Source organism: Podarcis muralis, chromosome 2, assembly GCF_964188315.1.
Source record: "Podarcis muralis chromosome 2, rPodMur119.hap1.1, whole genome shotgun sequence".
Taxonomy (NCBI): Eukaryota; Metazoa; Chordata; class Lepidosauria; order Squamata; family Lacertidae; genus Podarcis; species Podarcis muralis.
In genome coordinates, this window is record NC_135656.1 from 116,429,469 (window position 1) to 116,453,386 (window position 23,918).

General features: G+C 49.1%; 1 protein-coding gene and 1 pseudogene across 1 annotated transcript in view; both read left to right on the forward strand.

Annotated features, from left to right (window-relative positions):
* Nucleotides 1-2,898: 2,898 nt before the first annotated feature.
* Nucleotides 2,899-23,918, forward strand: part of LOC114592237 (uncharacterized) — a 42,600-nt gene continuing 21,580 nt past the window's right edge. Inside the window, exons 1-8 of the mRNA XM_077923571.1 lie at nucleotides 2,899-3,210; nucleotides 3,926-4,002; nucleotides 11,851-11,988; nucleotides 15,732-15,860; nucleotides 17,345-17,431; nucleotides 18,424-18,446; nucleotides 19,007-19,113; nucleotides 20,152-21,564. Coding sequence (XP_077779697.1) covers nucleotides 3,156-3,210; nucleotides 3,926-4,002; nucleotides 11,851-11,988; nucleotides 15,732-15,860; nucleotides 17,345-17,431; nucleotides 18,424-18,446; nucleotides 19,007-19,113; nucleotides 20,152-21,564 — 2,029 coding nt within the window. The 5' untranslated portion in view covers nucleotides 2,899-3,155. The remainder of the gene's footprint in view (nucleotides 3,211-3,925; nucleotides 4,003-11,850; nucleotides 11,989-15,731; nucleotides 15,861-17,344; nucleotides 17,432-18,423; nucleotides 18,447-19,006; nucleotides 19,114-20,151; nucleotides 21,565-23,918) is intronic.
* LOC144327095 (U6atac minor spliceosomal RNA) lies at nucleotides 11,365-11,474 on the forward strand (annotated as a pseudogene).

Here is a 23,918-nt window from a genome sequence, read left to right on the forward strand (position 1 = left end):
TCCCTGGGCTTCGGATAGCAGCAAGCTCCGGGAGCGATGGCGAGGTTGAGCGCAACCTCACCTTCGCTCCCGGACCCCCAGCCCCGAGGCTAAAAACGAAACCAAGACAGCTAGCGGGATCCATCCCGCTCGCTGTCATGGCTTCTTTCCTCTTTGGGGCTCGGGGGGGGAAATAATTTTTTTTCTTTATCCCCCCCCCAAAAAAATAAGTGCGCTCTATGGGCCGGTGCACCCTATAGGGCGAAAAATACGGTACTTGCAACACTGTGATGACTTTGCTGGTGGCGCATCTCAGGGCCGTGGGTTCGTGCCCCACCTGGGGCAAAATATTTCTGCATTGCAAGGGGTTGGACTAAATGACCGCCGGGGTCCCTTCCAACTCTACAATTCTATGATTCTATGAAGCAATATAGGGCCTGAGGACACATCCACACCATACATTTAAAGCACTGTGATACCATTATAACAGCCATAGCTACCTCCACCCCAAAGAATCCTGAGTGCTGAGAGTCTCTTCCCTCTCTCCAAGCTACAGTTCCCAAAGTGCTTTGACAATCAATCCCTCTTTAAAGGGAACTCTGAGAATTGTAGCTCCTAACATCTCTCCTAGGAGCTCCTAGGAGTCTCCTAACATCTCTCAGGGATTTATGACAGTCAAACCTCGGCTCCTGAACGGCTCTATTTTCGAATGATTCGGCTCCCAGACGCCCCAAACCTGGAAGTAAATGTTCCGGTTTTCAAACGTTTTTTGGAAGCCGAACGTCCAATGTCGCTGAGTGCAGGAAGCTCTTGCGACCAATAGGAAGCCACGATTCCGTTGTCGAACGTTTCGGAAGCCAAACAGGCTTCCGGAACGGATTACATTCCACAACTGAGGTTTGACTGTTTTATTATTTTAAAAATCATACCACCATTCATCCGAAGATCTCAGGGCGGTTCACAGCATAAAGAAGCGATAAATAATAGTAATAACTTCTGCCTGTCGTCACATGGCTGCAAAAGGCAGAGGAGCCCCCCTCCAAAGAAGAAAAAGTTGGCAACTCTTTATTTGCTTTGTTCTTAATTCTTGCGCTCAACATATACAGCCACAACCGGATGGTTGGCTATTCTTCCCCGGGATGTTCGCCTGGCGCCTTCATTATACATCTTTAGGCACAGGAGAAAGTATTGCTTTTCTTCCAGGCTGATTGACATCCAATGCCCTTAAATGGGTTACGGGAGAGTGCAGGAAGCTCTTGCGACCAATAGGAAGCCACGATTCCGTTGTCGAATGTTTTGGTTTGTTTTTGTTCTTATGTTTATTATTTATTTTGCATGGGTTTTTTTGTATTGTAATTTCATGTTGTGAACTCCCTGAGTTCTATGGATGAAGTTGTTTAGTCGTGTCCGACTCTTCGTGCTCCCCTGGACCAGAGCACGCCAGGCACTCCTGTCTTCCACTGCCTCCCGCAGTTTGGTCAAACTCATGCTGGTAGCTTTGAGAACACTGTCCAACCCTACATGGAATTGGCGGAAATGACTGGCAGAATCCGAGACCAGGGAGAAGAATCGGTGGAAGAAGATTGGAAAAAAGTTTAAAGACTATTTACAGAAATACTGTAAAATTAATGAATGTTAGAAAAATGTTGGAATGAAGTTATATGGCTTTAGTAGAAATGTTAAAAGGAGTTAAGTATAGATAGATTAATAGAGTATTAAAGGGAAAAATAAGGTTAGAATGTGTTAAGATAATTATAGGATAGAAAACAGAGGAAGATGGAGAGGAATTGCTGAAACAATTAATAGAAGTGGAAGACAAAAAGGGAGGTGTGAGGAGGTCGCGGAAACAAGTGAATGAAAGATAAGATATTGAAATTGGATTGTGTTTTGAATGGTTTTTGTTTTGTTTTGTTAATTGTTTGTGTCAGTGTTTTGTAGTGTTTTTTGTATTGTATTGTATTGTATTGTATTTTTGGTTTTCTGTAGTGTTGTGTTTAAATTGTTGAAAAATTAATATATTTTTTTTATAAAAAAAGAGAGAACACTGTCCAACCATCTCATCCTCTGTCATCTCCTTCTCCTTGTGCCTTGCCGTGGCGAAGGGGCTTGAATAACTCAGAGAAGCTATGAACTATGCCGAGCAGGGCACCCAAGATGGACAGGTCATAGTGGAGAGTTTTGACCAAACGTGATCCACCTGGAGCAGGAACCGCCAAGCCACTCCAGTATCCCTGCCAAGAAAACTCCATGGACAAAGACAACAGGCATGGATGAAGGGCGGTATACAAATTCGATGATGATGATGATGGGAGGGCCCTGGGCATAGCTGTCAACTTTGCCCTTTTCTTGCGAGGAATCCTATTTGGAATAATGGAATTTCCCTTTAAAAACAGGGAAACGTTGACAGCTATTGCCCTGGGGAAGCAGAAAGCCACGGATTCCTCTCCTTATTGCTCCCCTCCGCTCCGCTTCGCAGGGCAGCCGCGCCGGGTTTTGTCCCCGGGCGCTGTCCGTGTGAACGGTGAGCTCAGCCCGCGCCTCCGCCCGTCCCGGATCCCTGGACCCCGAGGGGCGCGGGAGACAGGCAGCGGGGAAAGAGGTCTCCTGTCCTTAAGCGGCGCGAAGCCGCGTCTACACGGCGCCCCTTTAATCCGGTTTCAAACCGGTTTCCTGAAAAGAAACCAAACTCCAGATGCGGGGCGATGAGAAAGGCAGGAAGTAAAGAAACGATAAATGAAAACAAAAGCCCCCTGCTTTGAAGGTTTTATCCCCCACTGACTCTTCTCTGCAAAACTGGTCTCTGCTGCAGGCGCTTCTGCTCCGATCCCTTTGCAAAGCTCGCCGCGTCCATCGCCTCGCAAGGAACCCTGGGAGTTGTAGTCCCGGAGACCGCGCGGAGAATGGCCGCGCCGGGCCTGCCGCCCTACAACTCCCAGGGTTCCGCGGGAGGGGAAGCGAGTGGGTGGCTAACCGGTTTAAGTTAGCAATGCAGACGTTCCTCCCAAAGACTCGGGGATTAGAGAAGCTGGGCTCCGCTGGAGCTGCTCCGGCAGATTTGCAGCATTAGTAGTATTATATTTATATTTCTATTATTGATTTTTCCTCCCGCTTTCCTGCACAAGAAAGGATCTTTTTAGCCTGCGGGCGGGGGAAGAAGAGAGGGGTGCACTTTGCACATGCTCAGAGGCATTCTCCTAAACGATTTCCGCCTTCCCCCGCCCCCAGCCCAAGGTGGGTGTGGGAGGGGGCGGGCTGGTGGGTGGGCGATCCTTGCAGGAAAGGGTAGCGGGGCGCGCTTTGCACATGCTCAGAAGGAGCCTGGCCTTCCCTGTTGCATCACCCTCCGCCTGCCGGAGGGACTTCTCGGCGCCTTCAGACGAGCTTGGCTGCGCTTCGCCATCCGTTTCCGTAGGTTCGGGTGCGGGGGGGGGGAAGGGAAGACTTTTTGCACATGCTCTAAAGCATTTTTTAATAATAATAATAGTAATAATAATAATGATTAACTCCTTCCGCCTCCGCCCGCAGCCACCTTTTCTTCTCCCTGAAATATATATTTTTTGGGTGGGGGGGGGGGAGTTGAAGTTAGGCTGTGCTTGCTTCCGGGGGAGAGCTGGGTGGTGCTACGATTTGCACTCTGCACGTGCTCAGGGGCTCGGCGCTGCAGCACGTGGGGCCTAGCGCTCTCGACCGAAGCGACTGCTCCTCCTGATTTCTCTCCTGATGCGGAAGGAGATCGAGAAGCAAATGTTCTACGATGGAGCCTTGGTAGCGCTGCAAACTTGAACTCACGACTTTTCTAACCCCCCCCCCCCCCAGAGAGAGAACCGGGTTGCTTGCTTGCTTTTTCTCTCCCACCGCACCCCGCTTTCCCTTTCAATCATTTTTTTTAAAAAAATTAAAACTCTCTTTTCTTTTCTTTTCCTCTCCTCTTCCCCTCCCCCACTAGGTGCACAAAATTTCCGCCATCACCCCAGCTTTGCCATGGACACCGGAGTTGAAAAGGGTGCAGAAGAGAAAATTCAGGTAGGAATTATCAGGGAGGAAAGGAGAGCGTGCAAAGGTCCACATTCAACAAAGATCATTAACTTTAATTTTTTTAAAAAAGCTGTATTAATTGGTCTGGATTAGAGCGTTGCTTTTGAATGGAGGAGTTTGCAGGTTCAAACCACAGCTGCATGGGTGTAGCCAAGGCACGGCGGGGGAGCACCTGCCCCCCCCCCAAAGAAATCAATTTTTTAAAAAATCAATACATATCTGAGGTTCTGCTCCCACTTTTTATAGGGAAGGAACGAAAATTAGTGGCAGAGAACCTGCTTTTTATGCAGAAGGACCCAGGTCCAAACACCAATGGCATTTCCAGGTAGAATCATAGAGTTGGAAGGGACCCGAGGGTCATCTAGTCCAACCCCCTGCAATGCAGGAATCTTTTGCCCAATGTGGAACTCGAACTCACAACCCTGAGATAAGAGTCTCCTGCTGTACCGGCTGAGCTATCCCAACTGGTAGGACTGGGGAAGGTGGTGGCGGTCTCCTTCCTGACACTCTGGAAACCTGCTGCCAGTCTGTGTTGACATTACTGAACTAGATGGACCAAAAGTCTGATTCAATATATGGCAGCTCCCTTTGTTCCTAATTATCTGAGGACAGGCTGTAGCTCAATGGGAGAATGCTTGCTTTGTCCCGGGTTCAATCCCTGAAATCTCTTAAGTATTTTTTTTAAAAATAAAAAGAGCATCTGATTGGCTGCCGTGAGAAAAGGGTGCTGAACTTTATCCAATAGCTGAGCTTTCTTATGTTCTAAAACAGTGGTTCTTCAAACTTTTTTCTCCAGGCCACACTTTCAGAATAAAAAATGTGCTCAGACCACACCACTTTTTTATTTGATAAGAAATACTTTGGAAAGCAAAGGGACGTGGGTGGCGCTGTGGGTTAAACCACAGAGCCTAGGACTTGCTGATCAGAAGGTTGGCGGTTTGAATCCCCGTGACGGGGTGAGCTCCCGTTGCTCGCTCCCTGCTCCTGCCAACCTAGCAGTTCAAAAGCATGCAGTGCAAGTAAATAAATAGGTACTGCTCCGGCAGGTACCTGTTTCTGTGCGCTGCTCTGGTTCGCCAGAAGCGGCTTAAGTCATGCTGGCCACATGACCTGGAAGCTGTACAACGGCTCCCTCAGCCAGTAAAGCGAGATGAGCACCGCAACCCCAGAGTCGGTCACGACTAGACCTAATGGTCAGGGGTCCCTTTACCTTTGACCTTACTTTGGAAAGCAAAAAGAAACAACACCTTGCAGCGCTTGATTTATAACATCGAATAAAATTTCTGTACTTTATAATGTAATCGTGCGACACTTAGAAAGTGTAAAACAATGCATCCACATAGCAACATGAATTATCAACGAGCCTCGTACCTTAAGTATGTATACAAACTCAATGAGTCGTGAGCTTGCAGCATCACTCAATGCTGTTGCTCGCATTTTGAAAAAAATATCTGGACATACTCTGCAAATAAATAAAATCATTTTGATGCTATACTACGCTGAAATGTTTAAATGTTTCTTGGTGGTTCACAAACTGCACCTGGTTCAGAGCCTGGCAGCCAGGTTGCAAGTTGGTCTGGACACACAATGCCAATCCTGGCCCAACTGCAGTGGCTACCAGTTAGTTTCAAAGTGCTGGTTTTGACCCATAAAGCCTTATGTGGATCAGGAACCCAATACCTCGACCGGGACATTTGCAGGGAAACCAAAATGCTTGTTTACAAAGCTATTGTACTACCAACCTTACTGTACGCTTGTGAAACACGGACCACTTATAAACGCCATCTCCAACTCCTCGAAAGATTCCATCAACGGGGTGTCTGAAAATTTTTTGCACATCACTTGGGAAGACAGGTGAACTAATGCCAGTGTACTGGAAGAAGCAAAGATCAGCAGTGTCGAAGCAATGGTTCTTCAATGTCAACTTCGTTGGACCGGTTATGTTGTGCGGATGCCTGATGATCGTCTTCTAAAGCAACTGCTCTATTCTGAACTCAAAAATGGAAAGCGTAATGCTGGTGGTCAACAAAAGAGGTTCAAAGACTCTCTCAAGACAAGTCTTTAAAAATGTAGTATAAACAGCGACAACTGGGAAACACTGGCCTGCGAGTGCTCCAGTTGGAGAACAGCCTTTACCAAAGGTGACATGGACTTTGAAGATGCTCGAACTCAAGACGAAAGGGAGAAACGTGCTAAGAAGAAGGCATGCTAGGCAAATCCACACGGTGATCAACTCCCACTGGGGAAGGACGTGTGGATCCAGAATTGGCCTCCACAGTCACTTACAGATTCACTGTTAAAGCCTTATTCATGGAAGACAATCTTAATTGGCTACGAGTGATCGCCAAAGAAGAAGAAGAGAAGACCATGAGGACTACCTCTCTCCATTTTAACCTCCTGCAAACCCTGCGATCATCCTTGTGAGAAATCTGCAGGATGGAAACATGAGAAACAGGCCTTTTCAGTGGTGGCTCCCAGTTTGGGGAATCCTCTCCCCAGGGACTCTCGCCTGCAGCCCTCTTTGTCGAGTTTTAAAAAAAATTCTGACCCTAAGTCTGAAAGGTTTTTAAGTATTTGTGGCTTTTCTAGGGCAGGGTCTGCTAGGCTCTGTGGTTATTTGTGCAGAAGGTGTGTGTTTGTTTTTTATTGACTGTATTTATTGTAATTGTTTTTGATGTTTCTTTTTTTGTGTCTGTAAGTTGCTTTGAGCTGTTTTTATGAGTGAAGCGATTAGTAAGTATTAATAATGCCTGAGGAAGTACCATCCACCTTAGGCCCCTAAAAAGCAAGTTGAGGCTTTTGTGGGTAAGCTGAGAGCCTTTTTGGACCCTGGGAGATACCCTGGTGTGTCAGATGGAAAATGAATTGAGATACATATAGTAACTTTGTATTAAGGTAACTTTTTATATGTAACTATATTTTGCAATAGGGACGCGGGTGGCGCTGTGGGTAAAAGCCTCAGCGCCTAGGGCTTGCCGATTGAAAGGTTGGCAGTTTGAATCCCTGCGGTGGAGTGCGCTCCCGTCGTTCGGTCCCAGCGCCTGCCAACCTAGCAGTTCGAAAGCACCCCCGGGTGCAAGTAGATAAATAGGGACCGCTTACTAGCGGGAAGGTAAACGGCGTTTCCGTGTGCGGCTCTGACTCGCCAGAGCAGCGATGTCACGCTGGCCACGTGACCCGGAAGTGTCTCCGGACAGCGCTGGCCCCCGGCCTCTTGAGTGAGATGGGCGCACAACCCCAGAGTCTGGCAAGACTGGCCCGTACGGGCAGGGGTACCTTTACCTTTACCTATATTTTGCAATATTTTATTTAAGTTGTTGTTGTTGTTTTAGTTTTCTGTATACCACTTAGAGATATTTTTAATATATTAAGTGGTATAGAAATTAAATGATGATAATAATATTTTAAAATGCAGCAAGGGTTGGGCCTTATCCCAATGAAGTACAATTAAATTTATTAAAACAGGAATAAAATACATGTTTCTATTTTTGTAATGTCCTTTGGAGACCGGCCAGACCTGCGTCCCAGACCAGTACATCGCTACTCCCTGTTCCTTATCTTGAAACAATGTGTTTAACGTCTCCTGTTATAAAAATAAAACTTTGAATTGGTCCAACTTAATCAGTCTTCTAGATTAGTCAAACAAGTTGTGTTCACAGCAAATGCTGTTTTTAGCACTGATGCTTTTAGTATGCCCAGATGCGAGCCAAGCACATTCTTGGTTTTGGTAATATGTCTTACGTAACATCTATCCAGATAAACTTTTTAAAATCAGCAGTTGTTTGCTGTTTGATATAGTTTTATTAGATGCAGGTATTTTGGGCATACGATTTATCAAATCCTTTCATGTGGTTGGATATCTGTGGTCCCATCTCCTCTGATCCCATCACCTCCAGTGAAATGGAGAAGAAATGGAGGCAGTGAGAGATTTTATTTTCTTGGGCTCCATGATCACTGCAGATGGTGACAGCAGCCACGAAATTAAAAGACGCCTGCTTCTTGGGAGAAGGCCAATGACTGGCCTAGACAGCATCTTGAGAAGTAGAGACGTCACCTTGCCGACAAAGGTCTGTATAGTAAAAGCTATGGTTTTCCCAGTAGTGATGTATGGAAGTGAGAGCTGGACCATAAAGAAGGCTGATCGCCAAAGAATTGATGCTTTTGAATTATGGTGCTGGAGGAGACTCTTGAGAGTCCCATGGACTGCAAGATCCAACCTCTACATTCTTAAGGAAATCAGCCCTGAGTGCTCACTGGAAGGACAGATCCTGAAGCGGAGGCTCCAATACTTGGGCCACCTCATGAGAAGAGAAGACTCCCTGGAAAAGACCCTGATGTTGGGAAAGATGGAGGGCACAAGGAGAAGGGGATGACAGAGGGCGAGATGGTGGGACAGTGTTCTTGAAGCTACCAGCATGAGTGACCAAACTGCGGGAGGCAGTGGAAGACAGGAGTGCCTGGCGTGCTCTGGTCCATGGGGTCACGAAGAGTCGGACACGACTAAACAACAACAATCTTGCTTTTCTTTGATAATGGCGGGGGGAGTCTCCTTCCAAGGAAAAAAATGGCTACAAATATCCCTTCGTTTGAGCATCTCTCATCCCTTTTCCTTGTACAATTCTAGCTTTGCTGATTCTGGTACAGTAATTATGATTTAATTTCTCAACTCTGCTTCAAATCAGTGTTTTAGATTTGTAGTACAGTGGTACCCCGCAAGACGAATGCCTCGCAAGACGGAAAACCCGCAAGACGAAAGGGTTTTCTGTTTTGGAGGCACTTCGCAAGACGAATTTCCCTATGGGCTTGCATCGCAAGACGAAAGCCCATAGGGAAATGCTGGCGGTCGGGAGCAAAGACTTTCGCCCACAGCCGGCCTTCAGAAGAGGACCTCTTCTGAAGGCCGGCGGGGGGCAAAAGTCTTTGCTCCCCCCCGCCTGCCTTCCCCCCGCCTGCCGGGGGCGATCTTAAAATGCTGGCCGGCGGGAGCGAAACGTTCGCTGCCGACCCCCAGCATTTTAAAATCTCCAAGGGACAGCAGAGAAGTCTCTGTCCCGGGGAGGTTTTAAAATGCTGGGGGTCGGGAGCGAAGCGCTGCCGACCCCCAGCATTTTAAAATCTCCCCGTGTCCCGGGGAGGTTTTAAAATGCTGGGGGTCGGGAGCAAAGCGCTGCCGACCCCCTGCATTTTAAAATCTCCCCGTGTCCCGGGAAGGTTTTAAAATGCTGGGGGTCGGGAGCGAAGCGCTGCCGACCCCCAGCATTTTAAAATCTCCCCGTGTCCCGGGAAGGTTTTAAAATGCTGGGGGTCGGGAGCGAAGCGCTGCCGACCCCCAGCATTTTAAAATCTCCCCGTGTCCCGGGGAGGTTTTAAAATGCTGGGGGTCGGGAGCGAAGCGCTGCCGACCCCCAGCATTTTAAAATCTCCCCCTGTCCCGGGGAGGTTTTAAAATGCTGGGGGTCGGGAGCGAAGCGCTGCCGACCCCCTGCATTTTAAAATCTCCCCGTGTCCCGGGAAGGTTTTAAAATGCTGGGGGTCGGCAGCCCGACCCCCAGCATTTTAAAATCTTCCCGGGACACGGGGAGATTTTAAAATGCTGGGGGTCGGCAGCGCTTCGCTCCCGACCCCCAGCATTTTAAAACGCTGTTCCGAAGGGGGGGGGGGGACACCTGCCCCAGCCGCCCCACTTCGGAAAGCTGTTCCGAAGCGGGGAGGGAGGGCGGGGACATCTGCCCCAGCCGCCCCACTTCGGAAAGCTGTTCCGAAGTGGGGAGGGGGGGCGGGGACATCTGCCCCAGCCGCCCCACTTCGGAAAGCTGTTCCGAAGCAGGGAGGGGGGGCGGGGACACCTGCCCCAGCCGCCCCACTTCGGAAAGCTGTTCCGAAGCGGGGAGGGGGGGCGGGGACACCTGCCCCAGCCGCCCCACTTCGGAAAGCTGTTCCGAAGCGGGGAGGGGGGGCGGGGACACCTGCCCCAGCCGCCCCACTTCGGAAAGCTGTTCCGAAGCGGGGAGGGGGGGCGGGGACATCTGCCCCAGCCGCCCCACTTCGGAAAGCTGTTCCGAAGCGGGGAGGGGGGGCGGGGACACCTGCCCCAGCCGCCCCACTTCGGAAAGCTGTTCCGAAGCGGGGAGGGGGGGCGGGGACACCTGCCCCAGCCGCCCCACTTCGGAAAGCTGTTCCGAAGCGGGGAGGGGGGGCGGGGACACCTGCCCCAGCCGCCCCACTTCGGAAAGCTGTTCCGAAGTGGGGAGGGGGGACGGGGACATCTGCCCCAGCCGCCCCACTTCGGAAAGCTGTTCCGAAGTGGGGAGGGGGGGCGGGGACATCTGCCCCAGCCGCCCCACTTTGGAAAGCTGTTCCGAAGTGGGGAGGGGGGGCGGGGACACCTGCCCCAGCCGCCCCACTTCGGAAAGCTGTTCCGAAGCGGGGCGGGGGCGGGAACACCTTCTGAAGGCGGGCGGGGGGCGAAAGTCTTTGTCCCCCCTGCCTGCCTTCCCAGGGGCTTTTAAATCGCCTCGGAGAGCGGAGAAGTCCTCCGCTGTCCCGGGGTTTTTTAAAATGCTGGGGGTGGGAAGAAAGGCCCTTGTTCCCCCCCCCCCCAGCCTTCAGAAGAGGTCCGGGGACAGACTGTCCCCGGACCTGGTCTGAAGGCGGTTTCCCTAGGAACGCATTAATTGATTTTCAATGCATTCCTATGGGAAACCGTGCATCGCAAGACGAAAAAACCGCAAGACGAAGAGACTTGCGGAACGAATTAATTTCGTCTTGCGAGGCACCACTGTAATATTCATAACAATACTTTTATTTTTGTACGGCTTTTATGCCATTAGCCTCATTTATCTTCTTTTCTGTAGTGCTTAAGTTCTGAGTAGGTCAAAACTGCATGGTGGTTGTGGGGAGAGAATGGGTGAGGACAGAATGGTCCCTGAGCTTTTTGGAGGAAGGAAGGGATAACTCAGCTTCCTCCCACCCCAGTTTATTATTTTCTTTATAAAAAATATTTATATACCATTGTATCATAAAAACACACCACTGCGGTATAACAACGTTATAAAAATAAAAATAAAAAACGCAGTAAAATAATAAAAATAAACATCAGTAGACAGATGGCTACATGGCACGCAAAATAGTGTTTGATATTGAACATGGACTCTGGGGGGTTGGTCTTGTTTTTATGATTATTATTAATTGAGTTTATATACTGCCCTATACCCAGAGGTCTCAGGATGGTTCACATAAAAGATATATATGAGCATACAGACAGTAAGGGTGGTAGTAGGATGCCAGAGGTGAACTTATTTTTGGAAATAAGTTCTTGAGATTGTTAGAAATGCACCACTTAGTCCATTACAGTTATAGGAAAGAAGAGGTTAGTATTCCCCTCGATAAAGATGGAAGATCTCCTAGTGGCTTTTAATACATGCGCATGATTTAAGCCACAGGGGTCAGCAAACTTTTTCAGCCATGGGCCGGTCCACTGTCCCTCAGACCTTGTAGGGGGCCGGACTATATTTTGAAAAGAAAAAAAAATGAACGAATTTCTGTGCCCCACAAATAACTCAGATATGCATTTTAAATAAAAGCATACATTCTACTCATGTAGAAACATGCTGATTCCCGGACCGTCTGCGGGCCAGATTGAGAAGGTGATTGGGCCGGATCCGGCCCCCGGGCCTTAGTTTGCCTACCCATGATTTAAGGCCTTGCCACGTAATTTGTGGCCTTTAATCAGTTGGGAAGAAGCCGTAGCACAGAGCAAATGTTTCAAAGGTAGAAACGTCCAGGTCCAGTTCCTGGCATCTTGAAGCAAATCAGTTAATGTTTCTCTTTCTTCAGGTGGTGCCGAAGGAACGCCTCACCCTCCTTAAACAAAAGAGAGGAGACCGTGAAGCTAAGCCTGAGAAGCCAGCGGACAGCAAGAAGATGCTGACTGAGGAGAAAGTTGAAGCATCAGTTGCTACTGAGGAGTTAAAGGTTAGGAACATCCTCTCCTGTTTTTCTCTAGGGCTCCATAAGCCCTTGGCGCGCTGCACACAAAAAATTAGGAGATTATCTCTGTGATGTTAGGGTGCCAAAAGGCAAGAAAGAGACCTGAAAGCCTTTATGAGGAAGGGGTGTAGTTCAATTAGCAGAACATCTCTTGTACGTTTCTGGGTTCAGTCCTCAACATCTCCAAAAAGAACTGGGAATGTTCCCGGCCTCAGCCACTGCCATTAAGTGTAGACAGTCCTGAGGTGGCTGGACCAATGTCCTGATTCGGTATTGTAGCCTTATTGGAATTCACCGATTGGGTCTGCGTTGCTCCGGGACAGGAGGAAGGAAGTCAAAATGACACCGAGGTTGGTTCAAAGAAAGAGTTTATTCTGCTCTCCGGATAGCAGAAGGCACGTGCGTGGTGAGTCCACAGCAAGTACAAAGAAATAATGAGAAGTTTCATGCAGTATTTATATCCTCCAGGCATCCTCTCCCCCTTCCCCAGCCACGTCAACTTGTATACGCAGGTTGACATCACATATGTTCCTGCTCTGGTACTCTCAACCATGAAAGGATCTTCCTTCCTGTACTTCTGACCATCAAAGGATCTTCCTCTTCCTACTCTTATCTGGGAAGACATCATAATCCCCGGGAACACGCTTTTGGCGTTTTCCCCGGACATTGGTCTTGCGCGTATTTTGTGGTCAGCACATAAGATAAAGTTCTGACGTGTTTTCTTTGTTCCCCTGGATAGCCAAGGCCATCCCTTGCCTGTCCTGATAAAGGAGAGAACTGTTTATGCAGTTGTGTCCTTATTATGGTTTTGCTCAACAGTTCAAGTTTTACGCATTTAAAAGTGCTCTCTTTTAAAAGAACAAAAGGGGGGGGGGGAATTGAGTCAATTTTTAAACTTACTACACAGAAAACCATTCCTTCAGTATGAGGCAGCTTTCTGTAACTGTGGCAAATATTCCCACCTCTGCACCAGTGTTAGTGTTGCAAGTATATATGGAATGCCTGTGGCACGCTCAGATTGTGTCCAAGAATCGACAGACGCAGCAGTGGAGGAAAAGAAGGCAAAGTTTATTGCTGAGTAATAAAGACCCAGTGGAATCATTTCCAGAGCCTGGGCGCCAAAAACCCCTGTGCATTGGGTTTTTATACCTGAGTACAAACAGCATATGGGACACAGGTGGTGCTGTGGGTTAAACCACAGAGCCTAGGACTTGCCAATCGGAAGGTCGGCGGTTCGAATCCCCGCGACGGGGTGAGCTCCCATTGCTCAGTCCCAGCTCCTGCCAACCTAGCCGTTTGAAAGCATGTCAAAGTGCAAGTAGATAAATAGGTACCACTCCAGTGGGAAGGTAAACGGCGTTTCCGTGCACTGCCCTGTTTCGCCAGAAGCGGCTTAGTGATGCTGGCCACATGCTGTACGCTGGCTCCCTCGGCCAATAAAGCGAGTTGAGCACCGCAATCCCAGAGTCGGTCACGACTGGACCAAATGGTCACGGGTCCCTTTACCTTTACAAACAGCATAAAACATGACATATTCGTATGTTGCAGCAAAAATCAAACCAATGAGTGCGCACAAGCTCTTCCATGTAAAGAATACTTCTGCTTTCCTCTGATGGTGCGTCAATTTGCCCTTTACCCTAATTTTCAGCAATGAAGAGGAAAAGAAACCTATTTGACCGTTGAAACCTGAATAACCCCCACCATCTGTTATTGACTTAGAACATTGCATTGTGGCTGGCTGTTTTTTCCTGTTCCCTAACTCAGAGTCGGTCACGACTGGACCTAATGGTCAGGGGTCCCTTTACCTTTACCTAACTCAGCCCCATCTTGTGAGCCTGAGAAGCTGTCTGAAGAAAGATCCCTATAGAAAAATGCCAAAACATCAGATTTATTGTTTCCTTCAAGCACAGTAGCAGGGCAGAGAGAGAAATGGGGCAGAGGGCAACTTTTGGATTTTTAAGATCTAAGCACTTTAGTTCTGCTGAAGCTTTAGCGATTCAAACCTCATTAGGATACATGGATATATAAAAATCATCATTAGGATATATGGTTATATATGGATATATGATTATATAGAAATCATAAGGGTAAAATTCTTCCAGGTGGTCTTGCCACATTAGAAAACTCAAATATATAAGCTAGGCGTCAAACGGCTCCTTAAAAACCAGGGTTACAGTTGCCAAAACAGAACACCTAGGTGCCATTTCTGGGCCAGGCGGCTCGACAGTTGTATTTTTCAATGCAACGTTTGCGTTCCTGAAATTCATTCCAATTGTGCAGATAAAATATAGCAGATATAATTCTACAGGATGTGAAAATGGTCAAGATCCAATGATCCCCAGGCATTCACCTCCAGATGGTGGAGACATCAGGCGCCATCCTGGCACCTAGAAATCTTCACTCGGTTGCAAGTGGCCAATAACCAGGTGCAAAATACGCCTGGAGAATTTCAAACGCTTCTTTGCACCAATGCTGCTGGTTCCAGAGATAACTGGGAAAGGACCTGTAGCTGGTTTTTCTCACCCCAGAGGTATCTTCCTATTTGTGACGTCCTTCAGAGGCAAGCCAGACCGCCATACCAGACTGGTTCTCCACACCACTTCCCCATCTTGAACCAAGGCAGTTATGTCTCATCTCCTCCTTTAAAAAGAAAGCCTAGAATAGGGCTTTATAGATTACTTAGTTGTCTTCACAGCAGATGCTATTTTTAGCGTTGATATTTTTGGCACGCTCAGATGTGAGCCAAGCACATTCCTGTGTAATTTAGGATTTGATAATGCGTCCACGTAACTTCTATCCAGATACGCTTTATAAAAATAGCAGTTGTTTGCATTTGATGTCGTTTTATTAGTCGGTGCTAAAATTATTTGGTCTGAGGGTGGCAAACTGTTTCATCAGAATTCTTGCAGAAGTTGCTTATGATTTATCAACTCCTGCAGTATAGAAGGAACTTTGGAAATCGGAACATAAGCCTAAGAACCAGCTAAAACAGTAAACGATTCCTATAGGCCCTTCGGATGCTGTTGGACTCTGAATCCCATCAGCCACCCAGCCAGCACGGCCATGGGTGATGGGACTTGTAGTCCAGGAATGTCTGAAGGGCAACAGGTTCCACATCTGTGAAGTAGGAGATAAAACCTGGCCTAGCCACACCTGGAAGCTTCCCCATCCCTTGTGTAAGCTGTTAAATGTAATAATACTGTAAAACGAAAACACACCACAAAACTGGTCTGAGGTATGAGTGGTTCTACCTGGTGGTTTGTTTCAGACAGTGGACCATTTTTCTGGGCTTACCAGACAGCTTGTGTTTGATTTCCAAGCTACTCAAAGTGCATCTACGTCACTGCAAGATGCCGAGGTACATGTACATCAAGTTGAGGTGCTGGCCTGTGGATTGTTTAAACCATGGTTTCCTGTTACACCCATACCAGGAAACTGATTTAATCCCCAGTTATGAAACCAGGGCTGATTTCTAACTATTAATTCAGCCACGTGCCCAGTAAACCATGGTTTCTGTCAGAGAAGGTGGAGCCTGTGACCGACGCTTGCACAAATGGCAGACAGAACAATGTAAGCCGGATTCATAAGGGAACCCTCCATGATGACCCTACTGCTGTTGCTTGCTGAAACCTTTTCAAACCACAGAAACTGCCTTGGTGATCAGGAATGTTATTCCAAATCAGATCCTAAGGGTTTCATTCTTTCTCCTTCCCACCCCCCATTTTCAGCACGAGAAATTGCAGGAGAGTCTCAGTGATCCGTTAGACATCGTAAGTGAGAAGGTTAAAGAGGAAAGCAGCAGCGACGAACTGGTGATCGAGGATCCTACAGAAGAGGAAAGCGGAAACAGCAATGAGGTACTGATCAGCCGGAGGGGTGGTTTTTCTTTAGGGTTGTGGCTAAATTTTCCTGGAAATACAGGCAGAAATATTTTCCTGGAAATAAAGGAGGAAAAATTATTCAGTAGTCCTCCCAAGACCATCAGCAATTTTCAAGTGGTCCGCTGGGGAGAGGGGGCAGGGAGTTTGGGAATTTTGTTTGTCAGTGTTGACGCCTTGAATTGGGCTTGGCAAGCAGTTGCAGGAATAAGCCAAGATACAATCAGTTCAATCCCTGTTAAGGCTTCTGCACATATCACTGCTATGGGCCATGAGTTTGATGGCACAATGATTTTTAATCTATGCTAAACCAGCATCCCAAGGCCATTTGCGCGGAAGAGAATACAACGAATGCTTTTTAAACTTAAAGCCCTAACAAGTGGCCGCTCGTGGTGAAGACCAATTTAGCCAGCTGGCTAGTTCTTGGTATGAGCTTGGTATGAGCTTTCATGTGCATGCACACTTCTTCAGATACCAAATTGGTCTTCAGATACTTAGTTGGTCTTTAAGGTGCTACTGGAAGGAATTTTTTTTTGTTTTGACTATGGCAGACCAACACGGCTACCTATCTGTAACTTAGCCAGCTGGGAAAGACTGTTGGAACCAAAATGAGATTTGATCGCTTCCAGGAAGTGGGTGCTTGTTGTATCTCGACCAGAGTGCTATTCCACAGAACAGGGGTTGCCACGCTAAAAGCCGTATACCTTCCCGCTGGAGCGGTACCTATTTATCTACTTGCACTTTGACTTGCTTTTGAACTGCTAGGTTGGCAGGAGCAGGGACCGAGCAACGGGAGCTCACCCCGTCGCAGGGATTTGAACCGCCGACCTTCTGATCGGCAAGTCCTAGGCTCTGTGGTTTAACCCACAGCACCACCTGCAGCAGGATCTACTTGGGTGTAAAAGGGACAAGGCAGTCTTCCAAGTAAAGTGGTCCTGAGCTGTATGAGGGTCTTCTATGTTAGTACCAACACGTATACATTCATACCTTGGAAGTCGAACGGAATCCGTTCTGGGAGTCCGGTTGACTTCCAAAACGTTCAGAAACCAAAGCGCGGCTTCTGATTGGCTGCAGGAAGCACATGCAGCCAATTGGAAGCCCCTTCAGACATTTGGGTTCCAAAGAGCGCTCACAAACCGGAACACTCACTTCCGGGTTTGTGGCGTTTGGGAACCACAACGTCGGAGTACCATGGCATTCAGGATCCAAGGTACAATCTTGTATATCATAGCTGAAGTGGGTGAAAATGTGGATAGGCTTTGTGGCTATGTTGGGATGAAACTTGAAGAGAGACACTAGGAGAGATGAAACTTGAAGAGAGACACTAGGAGAGTGTCTGGCCACACAAATTCTTAATTTTCAGAGTAACTAGAGCTTCATATTTCTTTAAAAAGGAAATACTCAGAAGGAGAAAGCAGCGGCTGTTGGTTTCGGTTGATCTTAGTAATTTTATTCATTGGAAGGTGTTGCCGGATTCTGAAGCGATGGACCTGAGGAAAGAGAAGAAGGAAGAGGATGGAGAAGGAGGAAACAGCAGTGAGGAGATAGTGGTAAGGTTTTTTGGGGTGATGGAGTTCAGTAGGGTAAGCAGACTCAATAGTTGATCTGACACGGGTGGGCAGATTCCTTACTGACCCAAAACATGGAGCCAGACCGGCTATCATAAACTACAGGGATTGCTAGCATACTTCCCAAGGATGCCAACATGCCTGCCAGTACCTCCAGCAGTGGCACCTGCAAAAGGCCTTTGTAAAAATCCCCTGAAAAATCAACGTATGGGATACCCTTTGCTCTTCTTGCCGAGTTCCTGTTTGCACTGCCTCAGCTTCTCCTAAATGAAAAACTCCCTCTTAAACGTGCCCACATTTCATTGGATGAGAGGACTGGGCTCCTTCCCTTCTGCGCTGAACAGGGGAGAGGTGCAAAGAGCTTCTCCCTGTGACTGGCGGGGGTTGATGTGGGTGCCTCTTCCCCCATTGATTGGGTGGCATGCCCACATCATCTTGTGGTCCTTTTCCTTCTTTTCTTTTTGCTCATCAGTGTTACACCACGCCACCATGGCGGCCATTTTGTGACTGGTGCCCCTGGCACTTTCTCAACCTCTTTAATATCTATATATTATCTATATATTTTAAAAAGGAGACAGAAAATATGTTACTACTGCAGTAACTGTCCAGTTACTATCTAGTGTCAGTGAGTTCCACAGCTGCTGTCCATTTTTATTAACTCCTTTTTCCAAACGAACATTAAAAACAAGTGTAAGAGAACAATCTAAAATTTTCACCCAGGACCTCCGTACATGCTTGCGCCCCGGGAAGGTCACTTTGGTATTGCGGTTTGACTTCACCCCTGGAGGTGCACTCCATTGCCCCTTGGGACAGAGGCCAACAACCTGCTGCCTGTTGCTCTTGCCGGTCTCTCATTTTTTGTAAGAAAGTGAACCATTTTTCCCTGTACAGCTCATGGTTTGTGCCCCTCTCTCTCCCTCTCTCTCTCTCTCTCTCTCCCCCCCTCCCTCTCTCCCTCCACTTTTCCTTTGTAGGATTCGGGAAGCATTGAAATCAGGTAAGAATCCGCCTGCTTTAGGGCTTTTTTCCCCAGAGGTGGGGGTGGGAATCGTCAAACTTGTCTACATCTTACACCCCATCCGTACCATACATTCAAAGCAGTAATTTGCCAATTTACACAGCCACGGCTTCCCCCAAAGAATCCTGGGAAGTGAAATTAATGGGCCTACAATAGCCGTGTCCATTAAGAGCCAGCATAGAGTGTTGGGGCCTGGGAAATCAGGGTCGAGTCGTAAGATAAGAACGACCTACGACCTTCCAGGTGTTGCTGGAATCCCAGTTTGCCACCATCTCTGGCCATGCTGGCTGGGGCAATGGAAGTCCAGCCTTACCCCTGTTGCCTCTCTTTCCTGCCAGGAACGGAAAAATAAAACACTTCTCTGAGGTATTTTGCGCTGAAGGTCTTGACAGGGATACGAACCCAGGACCTCTTGTGCATTAAGGAGGCTTTCTATGAATGTAGAGTCTTTTTTTTGCTGTTCAAACTTAAAGCTATTTACACGGTTCATTTTCTGTTTACGTATCCCCCCACCTCTCCCACTGCCTCATAATCCTCAGGGAAGAAGAGGACACTCTGGAGCAGAGACTTGAGGAGCTCAAACGGAAATACGGTGATCTGTGTCAGAACAGCCCTGCCTTCCAGGAGATGATGCTGAGACTCAAAGGTCTGCATCTTCCACTCAGCGTTGGGCAAACAGACCTTTGTTTGTTAAGGGTTTGGGGATTTTTAGCTCTGAAGGGGGAACAACAGATCCCAGGGTGGGTGTCCTTTAAATGCATGCCCCTTAGCTGCTTAGATCTCTCTTTGCAGTGAGCTGCCTAGTTTGCTTCCTCTTTTATTTGAAGCATTTTTCCTCCACTCTTTAGTCGAAAATGCTCAAGAGTGACTTGGAAAGATCAGTCGTAAGGAGGTCGGCCCTCAATCCGAAAAACACAACGCATGTGGAAAAAGTGGTGGGGAGGGGGGGGGGAGGAAAAAAGCAACTGCACCTGTTCCTTGAAGTTTCAGTTCTTAGCTCAGGTGGATAATTACTATTTATACCCCACCCATCCAGCTGGGTTTCCCCAGCCACTGTGGGCGGCTCCCAACAGAATATTAAAAACACAATCAAACATTAAAAAATTCCCTAAACAGGGCTGCCTTCAGATGTCTTCTAAAAGTCAGATAGTTGTTTATCTCCTTGACATCCGTGGGAGGGGCATTCCACAGGGCAGGTGCCACCACCGAGAAGGCCCTCTGCCTGGTTCCCTGTAGCCTCACTTCTCACAGGGAGGGAACCGCCAGAAGGCCCTCGGAGCTGGACCTCAGTGTCCGGGCTGAACAAGAGTTCAGGTAGCCTGATGGATTGGCTGCTAGTTGATGTCAGTTCAAGGATGGCCAAATGCAGTCAGGCTTCCTCAGCAGCGGCGATGGAGTAGCTTAAGGGACTGGCTGCCACTAGGTAATTTAATTTAAGTTGCCGGCTTGATTTCAGTTCTATCTTTGCAGCAGGAGTAGATCTGCTGAAATGAGCGGACCTCATACTTAGCCGCTTTCGTAGATTGCAGTGGGTCTGAAATACAACCCATGAAGACTAGAACCTTGCTTCTAAACAGTGCTTGCAATAATATCTACCTTTGCTTAGCCAAATCTGCTGCTGCTGCTGCTGCTGCTGCTCCGTTTGATGAATTCTCTCCTTGTCTTGACGCTCTCGTCCCTCCAGCCGGCTGGTTAGGCCACAGCAAGGAAGGGGAGCCTTCTCTGGGGAGCTCGGAGCGGCTACAGCTGAACCGGATGATGTGGGGGGGAGACGAGGTCAGCTTCCCCCGGGGGGACGGCCAGGCCGGAGCGTCCGAGGGCCACTCTCTGGACAGCCGGGGACCAATTTCCATCCCTTTCGGCAGGGGCTTCTTCGACTTCAGCGAGTTCGCCGTGCAGCAGAGCTTCCTGCAGAAGAAGGGCCTTCCGGAGGTCTCGAAGGGCTATGGGGTGGTGGGCCTGAGCCCAGGCGCCGCGAAACCCCCGCCGGCCGAGAAGCCCTACAAGTGCAACGAGTGCGGGAAGAGCTTCGGCAAGCGGTCGACGCTGAACACGCACGGGCGGACGCACACGGGCGAGAAGCCCTTCAAGTGCTCCCACTGCGACAAGCGGTTCAGCCAGAGCTCCCACCTGCAGCTGCACGAGCGGACCCACACCGGCGAGAAGCCCTACAAGTGCCTCCTGTGCGAGAAGAGCTACAACCAGCGCTCCAGCCTCATCATCCACGAGCGCAGCCACACCGGGGAGAAGCCCTACACCTGCCTGGAGTGCGGGAAGAGCTTCAGCCAGAAGGCCACGCTGGTCCTGCACGAGAAGAGCCACCGGGGCGAGAAGCCCTACAAGTGCCTGGAGTGCGGGAAGGGCTTCAGCCTGAGCGCCGACCTCATCCGCCACCAGAGCATCCACACCGGCGAGAAGCCCTACACCTGCTCCGAGTGCGGGAAGAGCTTCAGCCAGAACTCGCACCTCATGGCCCACATCCGGACCCACACGGGCGAGAAGCCCCACAAGTGCCTGGAGTGCGGCAAGGGGTTCAACTGGACCTCGGAGCTCGTCGCCCACGAGCGGACCCACACGGGCGAGAAGCCCTACCAGTGCCTCTACTGCGAGAAGAGCTTCAGCGTGCGCTCCAGCCTCAGCAAGCACGAGCGGACCCACACGGGCGAGAAGCCCTACATCTGCCTGCAGTGCGGCAAGGGCTTCATCCAGCGCTCCAGCCTGGTGGCGCACGAGCGCTCCCACACCGGCGAGAAGCCCTACATGTGCCTGGGCTGCGGGAAGTGCTTCCGCGAGAGCTCCCAGCTCATCGCCCACGAGCGGACGCACACCAGCGAGAAGCCCTACGTCTGCCCCGAGTGCGGGAGCTGCTTCAAGGCCAAGGCGGCCCTCATCCGGCACCAGCGTTGCCACCTGGGCCTGAACTCTTTCATATGCGCGGACTGCGGGAAGATCTTCTCGTCGGCCGCCGAGAGCCCAGAGAAATGCCCCGAGTGCGTCAACCTGGGTCTGATGGCTGACCTCGCACAAGCCTCTGGAGAGGCCTACCTAGAGGCGGCAGAAGGAGAAGGAGGAGAAGACGGAAGTGAGGCGAAGATATGAGAAGCGTTTTTTCCTTTCCTCTCGGCCGGTGACCTCTTGCACCCTCTTTCAGATGAAAAGATGGCGTCAAAGAACTGTGCCACAGCTGAGGGTGAACTCTGGTCTGGTCAGTGAAGGAAGAGCCGGTGGGCACGGTTGCCGTCTCCAAACATGGCTGTGAAAAGGATGGGGCAGCCCTCCCCTCCATTTTGGGTTAACTGCCTCCTTCTCTTTCCTCCTCTTTTTTTCTGGCCCTACGGCTCTCCCTTCTCCATGTTGGGCTTAGTAAGGAAGGAGCGGTATAGAGGTGTGAGGCTGCTGCCTAGCAACAGCCCACCATGTTCTTCATTGGCCTCCCAGGAAGCAGGAAAAGGTCTGTGCAAGAACAGGCCCGAATGCCTAACGGTTCTCTCCTTGTGGCAAAACAATGGACATTTTCAGACCACTGGGCGAGGAAAGCATGGGGTATGGGGGGAGAGAAGATTGTGTATAAGAAGGAGGGATGGTGATGTGGTTTGAGGCCTACCCCATTAGTCTCCCCCTCAACCCTTGCCTCATTTTGTTTTTATCTGGTGAGGAGGGTTTGGCGTGGCAATTGGGCAGCCATTTTAGCATTGATTTATGCTGTGGCTTGGCCCAGATAACCCCCTCGCTGTCAAGCCCTAACCGGACTGCGACGTTGCTTGGATTTGGCAAATGAATTTCGCCTGGGCTTTGCTTTCTGCAGAATAAGTTAATGAAGAACTGCCCATCAGGACAAGGTGGACCCAAGCTGGGGTGGCAAAATGGGAATAGCACTGACTGCCAATCTGAGCCGGCCGAGGTGCCGGTCCATGTGATGGCACACGGCAAAGGATTCGAATCCATGCCGGCCATTTTACCCTGAGAAATGGGTTGGGACCGTGGCAGCATAATAGGAATGGACCAGGAACAGAAGCAAAACTGGCTTTCTTTTTTAGACGAATTACGTTTTGATTGTAGGAAATGAATTCAATTTTTTGTCTTGTTTAGCATCTGGCTTGGGTAGCAGTCTCAACTAGCGGTGTATGTGATATTTATTTATATATATATATATATGTACGTCTGTGAACTGTCTCCTCTTTGTCACGCTGAGGGTAGGCTTTTTGCTGGGGCATTTTTATCCTGTCTCACATACATTTTTCAAACATCTCCAGACTGCTGGAATGGGCACAGAATTGGACTTTAATTTAGAGATGTAGCAGGATGTGGTGGTAGAATCCAGAAAAGGGTCGAACACCACTCCCCCCCGCCTTTTGAATCACACAGATATGTTTGGTTGAAAGGAGAAAGCTAGCAGATAAGGGGGGGAAGAGTCTAGCCCACACCACTTCTTGCAAGGGAGTTTGTTAAGTGAGGAATCATTTTTTTAGAAGTTACAGCCCCATTTTACACTTTAGGACTCTACCACCTCATTCCATTCTTTGTGGAGACAAGGCCTTAGAGCAGAGATGGGGAACCTCTGGCCTTAAATATGGTGTTGGACTCCATTTCCCATCAACACCAGAGCAGCTGGGCATGATGGCAGTTGTAGTCCAGCAACACCTGGGAGGACAACCGTTTTTGCCATTTCTGCCTCAACACCACATACCAGGTTCAAGGAACCTTTGGGTGTTGCTGAACTACAATCCCCTGGCTACTGGCCATGCTTACTGGGGCGGTGGGAGTTGTAGTTCCTCACACCGGTTTTAGACAATTGGGCGCCAGCCCAAAGAATCATGGGAGTTTCTGTGAAAGGGACAAAGAGTTTCTCCAGGAAATAATTCTCCTCAGCAACCTTCCCCAGCCTGGTGCCCTCCAGATCTTGTTGGACTCGGGTCATCCCTGACCATTGCCGTGCTTCCTGAGGCAACCTTTGGCTCTCCAGATGTTGATGAACTGCATCTCCCATCAGCCCCCACAAGGGTGACCCAGGAATGCTGGGTGCTGTAGTCCCAACGGCAGGGTACCATTTCCTCATCTTGGCCTTAGAAGGCCCTAAAGAGCTATTGAAGGCCTCACAGGAAGGGTCATCCTCCCCCTTCACCCCACTCCTGAGCTGCTTGACTGGGGGGTGGGGATCTTGAGTGATCCTTTCCCCTCTACCGCCAGTTCAACAAATCTTGACTTAGATTGACTTGGTTCAGAAGTAGTCCCTTTTTCAAATGTGGGTACCATTATCTCATGGCCCAGATGCCTCCTTTGAAAGCAGAAATTCAGTGTCGGATTCTCCCTTTACGTGACGAGCTTTCAAGCCAGGGAGAAGAGTGGATTTAGAAGTCTGGCACCCACGTGCTTCAGATACTGGAAAAAGATTATAAAGAGGGAGAAAAGCACAGGTGCACTTTCAAATAAGTAATTCCCCCTCTGCGTGTG